The following is a 16125-nucleotide window of genomic DNA, read 5'->3' on the forward strand; positions in this document are numbered from 1 at the left end:
AGTTGCACCAAACACACTGATATATATATATATATATATATATATATATATATATATATAACACAAAACGATTTCATAGTTAAGATAGTGTAAGCTTACCTTGGCAATATCATTGATGAGATCCTGATACCGGCTCTCTGGTTTCACTATTCCAAGATCTGACAGCTTCTTGAGTCCAATTTGTATCTTCTCTTTCTTCTCTTGAAGAGTTAGATTGTTGTCTTGTCGTAAAGATGTGGCCTTTTTCATTTTGTCTGGTGTCTTGGCGTCTCTGATGGCCCGCCTCTGCATGGCTCTCTGATGATCTGCTTCCTGGAAAGGAATAGGGAACAGGCTAACGGAATAAACCAGAAATGACTTGTGTACATCAGATCTCAAATGAAACTCTATATACAAATTATATTATAAATCGACAAATAATCAACACATGCAAAGTTATCATTGAAATACAAGGGTGACCATACACTAGAGCAAAGATTAGGAATGACACTTCACCTGCTCCGGGGTTGCTGGAGTCTCCAAAATCTCTGTTAAAGTCTCTCCAGGTTGGAATCGAATGACATCCACTATCAGCCGTTTTGTGCTGCAAGGTAAAATAATGTAACATATTAGTAACTAAGCCATGCTACACGGAGGAAGAGATTGTAGCTCCCAACAGATGTTCAGGACTCTTTATGTAACAGGAAAATCATAGTGGAACTGTTGTATCTGGGTCTTCAGAATGTTGATTTTATAATAAACAATAATCCATTTCCTTCTCTATAGAGGAAAACAAGAAAATAATTCCCAGCTGTGCTGAAAACTTTACATCTAGAAGTCTTACTTCAGTAAGATGGTCCTGGCATCTTTTTCTGCATTCTCATCTCCAATGACCTCAAACTTGTTAGTGAGGGTCAGCGACACCTCCGTCTTTGCTAGGGACTCCTTATTTGTATCGGGTGATGATCCAGGCCCCTCACCTGAGGTGAACAAGAAAACCGAAGTCAGAAAAATACATAAAAGTCATGACATAATATCTGAAACACGAATGACGAGTGAGGAACACATCTGCAGAACTATGGCCAGAACTATATGGACACCAATCCTAATTATTGAGTTCAGGTGTTTTAACCACACCAACTGCATAGGGGTGCATAACAGCCATGCAATCTGCACAGACAAACATTAGTAGTAATAGTATGGGTCATAGTGAAGGGCTCAGTGACTTTAAACCACGCACGTCAATTCATGAAATTTCTGATCTGCTAGGTCAGCCCCGGTCAACTGTAAGTACTATTATTGTGAAGTGGAAGCATCTAGGAGTAATAACTGCTCAGCCGCAAAGCAGTAGACCATGCAAACGAACAGATCGAGGCCGCCGAGTGAGCCACACTGCCTCTAGTAGTGACATCAGCACAAGAACTGTGTGTCGGGAGCTTTACAAAATGGGTTTCCATGGTCGAGCAGATGCACGCAAGCCTAAGATCACTATGGGCAATGCCAAGCATCAGAAGTGGTGTAAAGCACGCAACCACTGGACTATGGAGCAGTGGAAATTTGTTCTGTGGAGTGATATATCAAGTTTCACGATTTGGCAGTTTGATGGACAAGTCTGAGTTTGGCAGATGCCAGAACGCTACCTACCAGAATGCCTAGTGCCTGCTGTAAAATTTGGTAGAGGAGGGTAAATGGTCAGGGGCTAATTTTTAGCGTTTGGGCCCTTATTTTCAGTTAGGGTATGTGCACACGATGAGAGGCTTTTACGTCTGAAAAGACAGACTGTTTTCAGGAGAAAACAGCTGCCTCGTTTCAGACGTAAAAGCTCCTCCTCGCATTATGCGAGGCGTCTGTGACGCTCGTAAATCTTGAGCTGCTCTTCATTGACTTCAATGAAGAACGGCTCAAATTACGTCTGAAAGAAGTGTCCTGCACTTCTTTGCCGAGGCAGTCAATTTACACGTCGTCGTTTGACAGCTGTCAAACGACGACGCGTAAATGACAGGTCGTCTGCACAATACGTCGGCAAACCCATTCAAATGAATGGGCAGATGTTTGCCGACGTATTGTAGCCATAATACGCCTCGTTTACGCCTGAAAATAGGTCGTGTGAACCCAGCCTTAAGGGTTATTTTAATGATATAGCATATAAAAGATATTTTGGACAACTGTAGCTTCTAACATTGTGGCAACAGTTTGGGGAAAACCCTTTTCTGTTCCATCATGACCGTGCCCCAGTACACATACTGAGGTCTATGAAGATGTGGTGTGACGAGTTTGGTGTGGAAGAACATGAGTAGCTGAACAGCGCCCTGATGTCAGCCCCATCAAACAACTTTGGGATGAATTGGAACGCCGATTGCGAGTCAGAACTTCTTATCCAACATCAGTGGACACAAAAGTCTGTCCGGGAGAGTGGAGGCTATCATACCCGCAAAAGGGGGCTAACTTCATATTTCACGCCCATGGTTTTGGAATGGGATGTCCAATAAGCTCATATATGTGTAACAGTCAGCTTTCCACATACTTTTGTCAAGAAAGTGTATAAATGGCCCTGGCCCTAGCCATAGCAACCAGAATAAAAATAATCCTAGCTTTATTTAAAATAAAATGTAAACAAATAAACCCCATTTAAGTTTGCCATATACTTTATTATTATTCCGTGCTCCAATAAATCCTGCTGTATTTGGTTAACAGGTAAGCTCTGCAGGTGTATTTGAGGTACCCTTTAAACAATAGATCAATTTTGGTAGTCAGAGATGGAGGAGGGATTTGGTAGATCACTGCCCCAGCTTAGTTTTTTCAAGCTACCTCCATAGCAAAATATTCAGTGCTTGTAGAGAAGGGGTCGTCTTGATGAAACAATCCCTTTAAGCAATCTAATAGTTTAAGCCAAGTAGGAAGTTCCCTGTAAGCCATTATGACCAGGGCTGTCACCTCAAACTTAAATCTTATTCTGATCTATTCATCACATTAACAGCAATCTCTCACCTATAAGAGACTCAATAGTGGGCACCTCTCCAAGATCATCTAACAGCTCATGGATGGGATCATTGTGCTCTGGGGCTATTGCATCCTGGTGGTCTAGAAGCAGCTGCAATACGAAGACATTGTTATTCACCGTCTTGTGGTTTCACTCATATCACATGAAAAAACATGCTTCAATTCTCAGTTTATTGGTGGAAAAATCCTTAAAAACGAGTTTTGTATCTGTATATTCCTGCATGCAGTATATTTAGTGTATTCAGTAGATCTCCATGGAGTAAATTATTCCTGTAACATTTACCAAACATTTCTTAAATGTATTCTAACATCGCATATGAAATCACTTCAATGTATTAAATGGGACTAGTTAACATTGTAGTCATTGACTGCAATTGGCATTAGACTGTAAGGCGCTGTTCACATCACAGTGGGATTTATAAAGTATTTTGTGATGTTATGTCCCCTTGACTTTCATAGGAAAAATATATTGTTAAAAAAAGTATGACATGTAATACAACAATGTGGTTTTCCAAAGAGGCCATTCTTGGAGCATTTTCTAAAATTGCTTGTTTTTTTTTCTTCTAGGTTGAGCTGTAACACAACACAAATTCTGAACCCATGTACATGGCATTACCACTTGTATGGACGATGTATGTCGGCACAGAGTCCCTATGGATCAGTATGCATGAAGCCTTAGTCTATTGTTACATAGATGGTGCTGCTACATGGACGAACATTTCACTGCGCCTACTGCATTGTACCCGTTAACTTTGCCGGGTGTGGCGCTATGCATCATGACCAAGACTATCAGATACATTTGCAGATAGGATGGCATATGGCAATTATGTCAGTGTAGCCCGAGCTTTATTTATGACTTACAAAGTACTTACTGTGTGTGTATTAACAATTTCCCCTATAGAAATATAGATAACTGGTTTGGTGAGGGTGATCAGATCTGAATATTCATCCACATTAAATTTATCCTGCGGCTCTGGAACTTCACAAGCAGACTGGAAGAAACGTCTGTGGACAATTACAAATCAGCCTTATGAGAATGTAGCGACCGTGAGAGATATAGAAATATAACATGACTCCATTTATCATAAGACTTGTAATGCAGGGAATGCAGTAATGTGGAGACACTCACTGAACATATTCAAATGTGACTTATATGACAGAACCGTACAACAAATCATTATTGTGTTCCAGGCAAATTGCACACTGGATTTCAAGTCATTGCAGTTGTCACCTCAGGCAGCAGAATGACCAGGCCAATTTCTGCACCAAAGGAAAGTAAGTGGAATACTCGCTATATAGCCTTCTCCAGCGCAAGGGCTTTACATGTACAGTATATCACTTATCAGGAACAATGCCAGGAACCCGTTTTATGACCGTAAAAGAATATGGATTTTGTTTTGTATAGATACTAACATTAGGTAGTGACTTATATACATCTATTGGCTATAAAAAATAATTGATGGGGGGGTCCAGCTGCTCCTGGAACCCCATGTCCTCTACTCTTCCCTAAAGTATTGAGGTGATCTGCATTGACCAGTCTGACATGATTGGAGCCAGGCATGGATAAACCGCTTGTGTCATGTGCCACCCCCTCCTTTGCCAGTGCTATAAGATTCACTACCTAAATTTCTGGTAGGATTGAGCAAGATATTCATTGATCATGCTGAGGTGGGCATTGTCTCCAAGGAACATCTTGTTGGACGCAGCATGTTGGAGCATCTTAGCAATGGATCCGAGGTTCCGACGTTGATCTGTGCTTAACTGACCTCCAGCAGAAAGATCAATAATATCAAAGGCATCTGGAGCCACAATAGCTGGGTTCATGTAACGATAGTAGAGAAGATTTCCCACAATCTATAATATAGAAGCAAAGGAGATATCACATATTTTTCCACTTATAATAACGTCCAAGTAAATTCATTTCAACACGTTATAGGAGTTAAGTTACAGAGAAATCCAAAATTGCTATTCGCTGCTTTGAGGGTTTGTTTTGTGTAATGACAGGAGGAAGACAGAACAAAACACATAACATTAGTGTGTGCTTCAGGTAAATTAGATAGCAAGCTCCACATGGACACTTACAGTTTTTCAGACAAATCCCCAGAGTATTGCTCCTACAAGCGGAAGCTAGATGTTTAAAGAGTTTTTCCAGGATTGGCAAAAATCTGGCCATTGTCCAGAAATTCCATAAAGAAATAAAAAAAGTCACATTACTCACCTGTCAAATTTCTGGGCGTTCCAACGCAGCAGCCCCAGTGCTCCCCGCTGCAGGATGACGTGCCCGTAAACTCACATGATTGCTGCAGCCAATCACTGGCCTCAGCGGTATATTGCATAAGATTGCGGAGGTCAATAATTGGCCTCAGTGGTATACAGACAGGTCACTACTTCGACGCAGTAAAAAGAGCAGCTCTCCATACCTGGATCGCCTGCACTGGCACGCCGGGGGTTTTGTCAGGAGTAATGGGTCTTTTATTATTTTATCGAGATAAATGGAGAAAAAAAAAGTGGATAAAATTCTCCAGCGCTGTCCAAATGTTGTGGAATTGAAGGATTCAATCCAAGGCAAGAAGTTTAAATAAGATATATGTTTAATGGATAAGAATGCTACGCGTTACGAGATCGGACCGATCTCTTCATCAGGCAAAGAAACATACATCCTTCAATTCCACAACATTTGGACAGCGCTGGAGAATTTTATCCACTTTTTTCTCCATTTATCTGAGGGAGCCCTGACAGCCCCTGCACGGATTTGCCAGCTTCAGTCCTTTGAGACCATACAGGCACTTCTGGGTGTTGTGCTCCTAGCACAACGCCACAAGATAAGCACAACCGCCTACCCCGACCCTTTGTCACTTTAAACAAGAGATGATGCACAATGTGCGCCGGGTGTTTTTTGTTTTTTTTCTCCTTGTCTATAAATAATTTTATTATTTTATGGCATTTCCCCCCTCAGCCAGATTTTCACTCATCTCGAAAAAAAAACACCTTTAAGGGGTCATTATACACAATAAAGTTGTCTATCTATCACTGTCTAGTGAAACAAAATAATCACCTTGGTCAGAGCTAGTGCATTATCGATGCCTCAGTGCAGACAAGCAGAAAGCTAGAAGAATAGAAAAGAGAGTAGACTTCAGATAAAGTCAAGCTGTAGTCAGACAGAAAGGAAATAAGAACATTTGAAATGAAAAATAGCATAAGAGGAATCCAAAGCAGTAAGGTTGTTATGATAAAAAATTACCAGCAGGGGGCGCTATATAATAGACAAACAGTTCTGTATATACCACATAGAATAAAGCCAGAGCAGCAAGCGCCCCATTTATGCTATACAAGTACAAATATTTATAACAATAACTTTTTCTTTAAAAGAAAGCTAAATCTACTACAATAAGTTACATATATTAATGTTCATGACGGAGCCCAAGATGCTGGGGCATCTATGTATAAAATACCCTTGTAAAATGAAGTCGGGTGACGTATGTACACCCACTAAACAGCCATCAATCTTTATATCTTTCCAGTCCAGAATAACACATCTGTCTAGATAAGCAGTGATCCAGGATCTAGGGGTGCATTACATAATCAGCAGCCTGGATAAGCAGGGTAATCCCCTATGTGGCAGCTGTAATAGCATCCATACAATATAATGGGACAGAATTTTTAAACATGATAAAAAGATAACTCAAAGATTTGTACTTATGGGTGAATTATTTTTTTATTTATTCTTTTAGCTGGAGTATGTTTATCAAAGGGGTATTCCCAGAATCGACAATTATCACCTATTGACAGGATTGATGATAATCGTCTGATCACTGAAGGGCCCAATATGGTGAGGAGACGGAGGGGTTTTGACTCAGATAATTATAAGGCAGTATGGGGTAACTAACCTCCAGTTATCCTTTTTCGTACTCTACCCAACTACCTGTGATTTAACAGAGCTGCCATTGTGTTTTGTACCTTAAAACTGGCCATATACTTTTAGATCGCCATAGGCTAAACACTTGTTCCGCCGACAGCTATTCCTCCCTTCTCCCCCAATAAACAGAGAGCGTGCATGTTTTTTCAAGGGGAGAGGGGAATAAGCGCTTCCATAAACCTCAGGCAGCGACATCTCTCATAGTAACCAAGTACCTGAACTCCCCATACACATTAGATTTGTTTTACCTAATGTGTATAGCCATGGTAATAGCCAACTGACCTTCAGCAAGTCATCTTCTCCAGCATCAGGAAACTTCTCATGAAGGGTATCTTTCAAGACCTTTGCAATGTAGCGCATAGCATAACTGGAACAGTATATGAAATACCAATGAGTTATAGAGAACATGTGGGAATGGTAAGAAACATGTGGGTAACGTTAATGCAGTAAACATCAGCTACGTATTATAATACAGATGGTGAGATCTTCTCTACACATCAGTTACAACTTACAAATGGCTTCATAGTTTATGAACAGTCTTTAAAGGATACGTACACTTTTGTAAGGAATTTTTTTTTTTTTTATTAAATCAATGTGTTATGTGTTCCCAATTTGACTTATTAAAATATTTTTTTACTTTTTACGATACAGCTTTTCTGTATCCTGTATACATAGAAGCTGTATCGTTCTCTCAGCCGAATTCCATCAGTTAAGCTGGACTGACGACTCGGCTGAGATCGGGTGCTGCTTAGCTCCGACACACAGGATCCAGCTAATAACGATCACATCTAAGTTATGAACTTCCATATGATGGAGATTAGATGGTTTGTTTTGCCTTAGAGACACACAGGACCGACTCTCAGCCAAACAGTCAGTTCAACTAAACTGACGGATTCGGCTGATGGAACGATACAGCTTCTATGTATACAGGATACATTTGAGCTGTATCGTAAAAAGTAAACATTTTTTAAATAAGGGGTAAATTTGAAATCGCTTAAATACACAAAATACATTGCCTTAATAATAAAATAAAAAATTTCAGAGAGGACAGTCAGTATTGCACATGCATGACCACCAAATGGCAGTGCCGCAGGTGGATGTTACCAATGGCAACTGTTTTTATAAACATAGGTAATTCAATAACTTTGTAATGGTATATTTTCCTGCATCTTTATAAGTGACCTATATGATTATTTTCAGAAGATCTAGCGATTGAGCCATATTTATATTAGTTAGAAAACGCCTTTACATTTTTATTCACTTTGTTCTGAAAAAAAAGGGGCATGGGTTGGCAATCCCAATATCACCACATAGGTATCGTCTTGTTACGAAAAATGTGAAAACCGGCCAGACCTTTCATAAATGCTTTTTCCAAGTTCAGGAGGCGATACGTTTATAAAGTAGCACTATATTTTCTTAGATATGTTACAGATCCCATAGCATGGCACTGCTATGGAAGAACCAAAGTGAAGCCTCAAAGAATAATATGCATTAAAATTGAGTTTTCACTGTGGAACCCCCCACCACATAAAATGACAAAATAATGCATAAAAAATAAATTTCTGAGCACTTTCCATTTCAAAGCAATACATGTCTTTTTAATAAAATAATTTATTTAGTGGAATAAATGACAATACGGCGAGATAACAAGCCTACTTACGGGATCTTATCAACTGAACTGATAATCGCAGAGAGGAACTTGTCTGTAACCGTCCTCATGTTCTTGATGGAAGAATCCAGTCTGTTCCTCACCTCCTCATGTGCCATTGCTTGTTCTGGAGTGACATCATAAGGAAGTTTGCTGTAAAAAATAAATATATATATATAAACAATTAAAAAAATAATCTTAAATCTACATCTACATAAAACTACAGAAGATTCTCATGATAAAGATAAGTGTAGAGCATCTCACCTTGCTTCTCCAGTCTGAGATTCCATCTGGTTGACCCAAGACTTGTAAATATCTACTGGGTCAGTTTTGATGTTGAGGGACTTATCATCCATGATCTCTTTCACTACTGGGGACAGGATCTGCCTCAAAGCATTTTGACCACGGGCCCCACGGTTAAAGCTTACCACCATCTTTATAACTGTAGGGTTCCCAGTCACTATCTCCTGAATCATGTCCACCTTAGATCTGTGATAATACAAGGAAAAACATTATTAGCATAAACCTACAACTAGTCTTCTCAGTATATGGAATTCATTTGTATATGAGGCAGGCTTATAGTGTATTAGGGTTGGTGCAGACGTGACGTCATTTTACATCACAGATTTGTCTGATGTGAATCCACCGCAAAATCCACATTTTAGGCTGCGTTCACATCTGTGTCAGGGTTCCGTTCCGTCTGAGCTTTCCGTCGGAACGGAGCCCTGACTGAATTCGTTTTGACGGAATCAATAGCGTAGTCGACTACGGTATTCATTCCGTCAAACCAACGGAACCCCTGCACAACGGAGACAAACAGAAACCATTTGCACCGGATCCGTCACCATTCAATGGTGATGGAAACGGAAGCCTCTGGTTTCCGTTTGTGTCAGTCAGGGCTCTGTTCCAACGGAAAATTTCGAGGGAACGTCGGAAAGGAGCTCTGACGCAGATGTGAATGCAGCCTCACATAGATTTTGCTGCAGATTTTGATGTGGATTTCACCCTTTGCATAGCAAAGGAGGAACTCCTCAGCACTCCACTGCAAATGGGCAATTATTTCTGCATGTATTTACGCAGTTAAATCGCCAATTATTTCATTATGCTGCATCTCGAAGCTGATTTTTTGTGCCGAATCTGCACCGATAATCCACAACTATTACACAACGTGTGAACAAGGTCGTAAGGAATGTAATGATCCAATCAGACCAATAGCCCATTCTGACAGTACACCACAATGTACTCAAAATATAAAATTAGACTACCCATCAACAACAAAAAAATGTGATGGTTTCCAGGAAGATCCTAAAGAGATAATCCCTCCCTGTTTATGTATAGATTATATATATATATATATATATATATATATATATATATATATATATATATATATATATATATATATTTAAATATAATGAAGTGTTCTTAGTTGAAGATTATACATGAAGATTGATCTTAAATGTAAGCTGTATCAGATACTGTAGGTTTCTCTGATCAACTGTCAATAGCAAGCTGTGTATTGGTAGGCACTCACTTTATCTCCTCTTGAAGAGCTGTTTTGAAGAGACGCAGAAGTAGATATTCTTCTCTCTGATTGGACGCATAGTTATACAGAGTGAAAATGACAGAGTCCATAAATTTGGTGGATTTATTTTGAGGCATTTGGAAAATGAGTTTTGCCAGATATGTTGGATTAGTCTGCAGAAGATAATGATAAATAGCTGATTAACTTCTTTTATGCTCCATACATCTATATATACACAGTAGGGAATCTATTAACTTTTCTATGCCAGTTCTCTGGCGTAGAAAAGTCGCAAACGGCACAAAAGTCGAAATAGCGTATGAAACGCAAGTCTCAATAAATCTCCCAAATAGAGTTTATATAACTTTCAAATGTTACACTGCATATTAAACAATCTAGGAGTCTCTGAGGTCTTGATAAACCGCAACAAGGTTGGGTCACTGTTGGTATATTGGTAAATATGGCTTTATCACGCTGTTCTCCGTTATTAGAAAAGGTCTCCAAGATTCATCATATTATATGCGGATATTTCATAATTTACACTGCTATTCAGTCTATAGTGACTTGACACTGCATTTTTTTATCCATTAGTCAATATGGATTTGCCTGTATGTACAGTATAGCTGTATTAGACAGAGCAGCAATACCAGGCGCAGCCACAGTCATAAGTATGGCGCTGTGCCTGTGTAAACAAAGAAGTGGTTGCCCTCTGGCCCCTTTATTGTGCAGATTGGTCAGACTACCACTGATCACACATTGATGGTCTGTCCTAAGGATAGACAATACAGTACATAATGACCAAGACACTATATTAGTACAAGAGGTGAGATAGCCCCCCCAGTTTAAATAAAAACGGCTCTTGTCCATCAGAGGGCAGTGGTGGGGGTGTGTCAGACTTTCAATGAAACTCTCCATAGGAAAGTCTGAGACTGCGGTAGCCATTTTTGGAAAACAGATTTTTTTTTAAAATAAAAATCGAGCACTCTGAACACCAGGTTTCTCGTTTTGTTAACATAGCATTTTAGAAGGCACCCTGTAATAAACGTAATTCTTCCAAATGAATAATTATATTGACCTATAACCATAGTACACAATATGTCATCCCGTCTACCGGTCACATACCTGGAGAAGGTAAAACAGATGCTGGTAAGCCTCCAACTTTTCCCTTTTCTCCTTGCTCAGAGCCTTCAGTCCTCCCTTCTGTTTGTTTAACATCATCATATCAGAGAGCTGCTCCTTGTTTTTCTTTGTTAATTTCTTACTATGAGATACAACATCCTTGGAAAAAGAAATGATCGTGAGTAAACCGTGGTATTTGTCTTACTTACAGTATATGTATCTCCGAAGTGGTGTTCAAGGTGGACATGGACATTGTGCCCAATGCACAATGCAAGTTTAGCTATTCTCTATAGGGAAAAAAGTTGCAAGCGACCTTGTAATTGCCACAAAATTTGCTATTCAGGGAATTACAAATTACGATTTTCCTTCCATTGACTCACTACTTTTAGTCACGGAGTAGCACAAGTCTTAGCAGATCTACCAGCTTTTAGCAGACTCAAGTTCCCAGATTTCGAGATCAGAAACGTGGCGTTTGTCATTGCATTCATTTATAAATGTCAGCATAATGCTCTTCAATGGAGATTTCACAGGGATTAAATGTTTTCTCATCATGCATTACACAGAGCTATAAGGTGTCATGATATCAAGAGGCATGCCTTAAATGGATATTACCATCTTATAAAGTGAAGGGATACCCCTAGAATATGCTATCACTTTATAATTGGTTGGGGTCCGACACCACTGACCCTGAGAATGAAGGGGCTGAAGTGCTGATTCCCTTGAATGGGGCCTTGATGCAGTTTCTTGCACAGTGGGTGGCCGAAGTGCCACTGCGCCCCTTTATTCTCAGGATCGGTGGTGTCCCAGAGGTTGCAACCCCACCAATAAAAAAGTAATGGCATATCCTAGTGATTGGAGTTATAAGATGGGAATAACCATTTAACAGTACGGCTCTATTATATGAACAAATAAAAAAAAATGTATTACCATACCTGCAAAGTAATTTTATTTTTCACAAGGAGTCCAATCTTGATATCCATGAGATTGAGGTCATTCTCCAGCTGCTGGTTTGATCTTAGAAGAGTCACTACTTCTTCTCTCAGCTTCATGACCTCCAATTCTTCCTGGAAGTCCTGATCACTCTGATCCAAAAGATGAACAAACTTGCGCACTACTGCCATTGGTGGATTTTCAGCATTGACTGGAAAAAGAATACGTAAAGAAATATTAGATCATTCTTGTATCCTTCAAATGGCTCCTAGTCCCTGAAAGTCATCTACTGATACTATGTCATGTGAAGATGTGTACTTGGGCCTCTGCCATTCAGTTATTGAATGTGTAATATCAGTGATAGTTGCTGTAACATCTTGAGACAGATCCAATAAGGCACATTTAATGGTATAACTCTACAATTAAAGAAGCGCTCCACGGGTTTTTTTTTTTCATTTCCCCCTCCGTTTGTACTTTGGTGTTTTAGTGGGGTGCTGTGAGGAGAAATACTTACCGATCCCCACATCACTTAGTTTTCGGGTCCAGCGCCGCCCACGTGATCACATTCTGACCTGGTCTGGAATCACTGTGCTTTGGAGAAAACCGGAACTCAGGCTCTCAATGCATTCCTATGGGAGCCAGAATGATGCTCAATAGGAACGCATTGAGAGCCTGACTCCGGGTTTTCTAAAAAGCAGTGATTCCAGAAAAGGTCAGAATGAAGATCATGAGGGCGGAGCTGGACCCGAAAACGACGCGATGCGGGGATCGGTAAGTATTTCTGCACACAGCACCCCACTGAAACACCAATGTATAAAAGGAGTGTGAAATTAAAAAAAAAAAGTGGAGTGCTTCTTTAATAGAAAAATTCCGGTTTGAGCAAATAAATGTTAAATGAAAAGTTAAACAATTTTTCAACATACTTTCTGTATCAATTCCTTACTGTTTTCAAGATCTCAGCTTGCAGTCATTTAAATAGGAAACGTCATTGTTTAGGCTAGGTTCACACTGCGTTTTTGTCCTTCATTTAACATATATGACAGGAAAAGCTTAAGGTGTTTATGTTAAAAGTAGGCTGTGAAGGATGCCTAACAATAGCAGTCATCAACCATAGACTAATATGGTACCCTCGTAACGAATCATGAGCTTTTTCATTACATATCTGAAAAATGGATGCCATTATAGCCTTCAAATGATGAAGGTCACGGTTAGGCGTCCGTTTAAAAGGTCATCAATTGGAAGGCTATGTCATTAAAAGCTCATGACTTCTCTGTTAATTGAATTCCCCGTGACAGACGCCAAATGTTGGCATCTATCAACCATAGGCTAATATGGTATCTGTCCAAAATATACGGTTTTTGTTTCTTTAACAGGATACCACTTTGCTATTTCATACTTCGTTAGTTCGCTGTATACTAACGTATAAGGTGAAGATGGAGACCCAAAGGACACTCTTTTGGATTCCGTCTGACTAATGGATCCCTATGGAGACATAGAAGATTCTGAACATGGTAATGTGATTCACAGAGGTGCATGACTCGTTACAAGACACCGCTCTGATAACTGTAATCAGTCCTGCACCTCTGTGTCCATCACACGACCAGGACAGATTCTATTTCACTGGAAGTGAACAAGGAAGGTTCTACTGAAAGACAGCAAGCAGAGATCTAGAAAAGCCACGAGAAATTGATACAGAAAATTTATTGGAAAACTGTATGAATGACATTTATTTGCTGAAACTGGAGTACCCCTTTAATGACAACATAAATAATCAGAAAGGATAAAGACATGAAGCTGTCAATTCTCGTGCTCATATTATATCAGTCATCCCCATGTGTATGAACAAACATTATAAGCGGAAATTATAGAAATATGCTCTTTGGGAAACTACAGATATATATATATATATATATATATATATATATATATATGGACTTTATTGACCTTATTGTTAAAGGGCTTGTCTAGTTTAAAAAACCTATTTCCATATACTCTATTATGGAATTCTGAGTTACTAGAGGGCGGTCCTCTGTTCAGGATCCTCATCTCTTGGATGGTAGAGATCAGATGCATTGAGGGTCTCACAGTCACATTGCACATACAACTCATTGTTTTAAACTAGCAGCGCGTAATGCTTAATTTCCCCAGCGGTGGCGCTGCAAGGAAATTGAACACTTACTACCAGGTTTACCCAAAAATTACAGCAGATTGCTGGGGGTCCCATCAGAGGAACGCATTGTGATCAGTTTATGGTAAAAAAAAAAAAAACTTCTGAAAAGTATGGTTGTGCAAAGCAGAGAACCTCTTTTAAGAGTATGTTTTCTAGGCATAACAATGCTTTAAGCTCTGGATATTTCAGGAAGAAAAAAACGCATGCAAAAGTCATTCACAGGTAAAGGAACTGCACTCACTCAAGGTCTTGTAGTCATCTCGGGCTTTGTTGGCACGGATAAAAGCTTGGATTTTTACAATATCATTTATCTGTGGACAATAAATATGAGTCATTAGTGAATTCTCACTGAACGCGTGCTCTACAGTCAGGATATACAGGTCAACGTGCTCACATGGTCTTTGAAGTACTTGAGTCTTTCTCTGTAGCGTTTTCTGGCCTGATACATTCTAGTGTATGACTGGATCTAGAATTAAATAGCGAAAAATAAGAGTCATTACAACATGTTACACAAGTTAGTTAAAGAAGACCTGTCAGTTCTTCTTATATATTTGTTTTAGTAAACCGTTCTATTGCCCATGAAATAACAATCTGGGCATTGTACTATTCCTCGGTTATTACTCCTGGACAGTTATGAATAAATTAACAACAGAGTGTTGTCCCCTTGTCAATGGGGTGTGTCCATAGACAGTCCGGCACAGTCAGTAAGGATTGGACAGTGTCAGACAGTGTAGGGACAGAACCCGTGGACAAAGAGAATTGTAATTCCCAGATGTCAATTCATTCATACATTCCCGGAGGACTAAAAGAGTAATAACACAAAGCAGAGTTCTAAGAAACGGTGCTCTAGCATTGTTATATTATGGGGAATACAAGTAGTTACTAAAACAGACATGCCAGGAGAGCGGACAGGTCGACTTAAAATGATAAAAAATAAGCCAACAGAGTAGCTGGATGATGTATTCCTAGAAAACCAGTAGCAGAAATGATATATGTGATAACCAAGTACCTTCACTACTTCATCACTGTGATCGTTCAGATACAGCTTACGATCCCTGAATGCTTTCCTCTGCTTCTGACCTCTGTAGTGGGCCTATGAGGATCAAAATAAAGGTCAACCATTTGAAAAACAAAACCTTATGCAAGTTCAGTATTATACACGTCCTGCTGAATAACATCTTCATTTATACATATGCAACAAGTGACCCTAAATTCTGGACAGCTTGGAGGGATACACAATTTACAATCAGAGCGCCAAATAGATTTTTTTTATTTCTATATACTACTTCCGTTAGGCTTGTGGTGTACAGTTAAGTTGCTTATATCACAATATCATGTGTATACATAATAAGACCAATGACCTCTCTCAAGTAATAGGATTAATTAAGCACAAAAAAAACCCCTCAACTACAGCCTTAGATGGCAGCTGCAGTCTTCTTTCAATTGTGCCAAAGAGAGTTCTTCATGTCCCGGAGTCACTATGAAGAAGTTATTATAAGCTACAGAGACCACCCACAATTAAAGTCAAGGAGAAAATCCGCACGGCTGAATAAAGACTATAAAAAAATATTAATATAAATATATTACACATACATAGACAGTATATACTATAATGTATAAGACAAGACTATACATATTGTTACAAGATAGTACACTTAGGCTGCGTTCCTATTGCAAATACTGACGTGTATTTTACAAAGAATTTGCAGCAGAAATCCAAGTCTGACACTCGGATTTCTGTGGTGAATATGCCTGGAATATTTCTGCAGCATGTGAATGAGGTATACAGTACCACATTCCCTTGCATTGGATGCAGAAAGTGAGCTGATTTAATAAGGATT

The 16125-nt window shown here is 39.4% G+C and overlaps 1 protein-coding gene across 1 annotated transcript in view; it reads right to left on the reverse strand.

Moving 5' to 3' along the window:
• The window catches only part of IQGAP1 (IQ motif containing GTPase activating protein 1), a 178621-nt gene that overhangs the window by 20769 nt on the left and 141727 nt on the right, over positions 1-16125 (reverse strand). The window contains exons 20-34 of the mRNA XM_075858086.1: positions 15294-15377; positions 14679-14750; positions 14526-14595; positions 12117-12325; positions 11188-11343; positions 10078-10241; positions 8808-9032; positions 8556-8696; positions 7178-7262; positions 4601-4833; positions 3852-3984; positions 2968-3070; positions 824-959; positions 496-583; positions 100-312 (exon numbers count right to left, since the gene is read on the reverse strand). Of these exons, the coding sequence (XP_075714201.1) occupies positions 100-312; positions 496-583; positions 824-959; positions 2968-3070; positions 3852-3984; positions 4601-4833; positions 7178-7262; positions 8556-8696; positions 8808-9032; positions 10078-10241; positions 11188-11343; positions 12117-12325; positions 14526-14595; positions 14679-14750; positions 15294-15377 (2112 nt within the window). The remainder of the gene's footprint in view (positions 1-99; positions 313-495; positions 584-823; positions 960-2967; positions 3071-3851; positions 3985-4600; positions 4834-7177; positions 7263-8555; positions 8697-8807; positions 9033-10077; positions 10242-11187; positions 11344-12116; positions 12326-14525; positions 14596-14678; positions 14751-15293; positions 15378-16125) is intronic.

The sequence above is a fragment of the Rhinoderma darwinii genome, chromosome 3 (genome assembly GCF_050947455.1).
Source record: "Rhinoderma darwinii isolate aRhiDar2 chromosome 3, aRhiDar2.hap1, whole genome shotgun sequence".
Taxonomy (NCBI): Eukaryota; Metazoa; Chordata; class Amphibia; order Anura; family Rhinodermatidae; genus Rhinoderma; species Rhinoderma darwinii.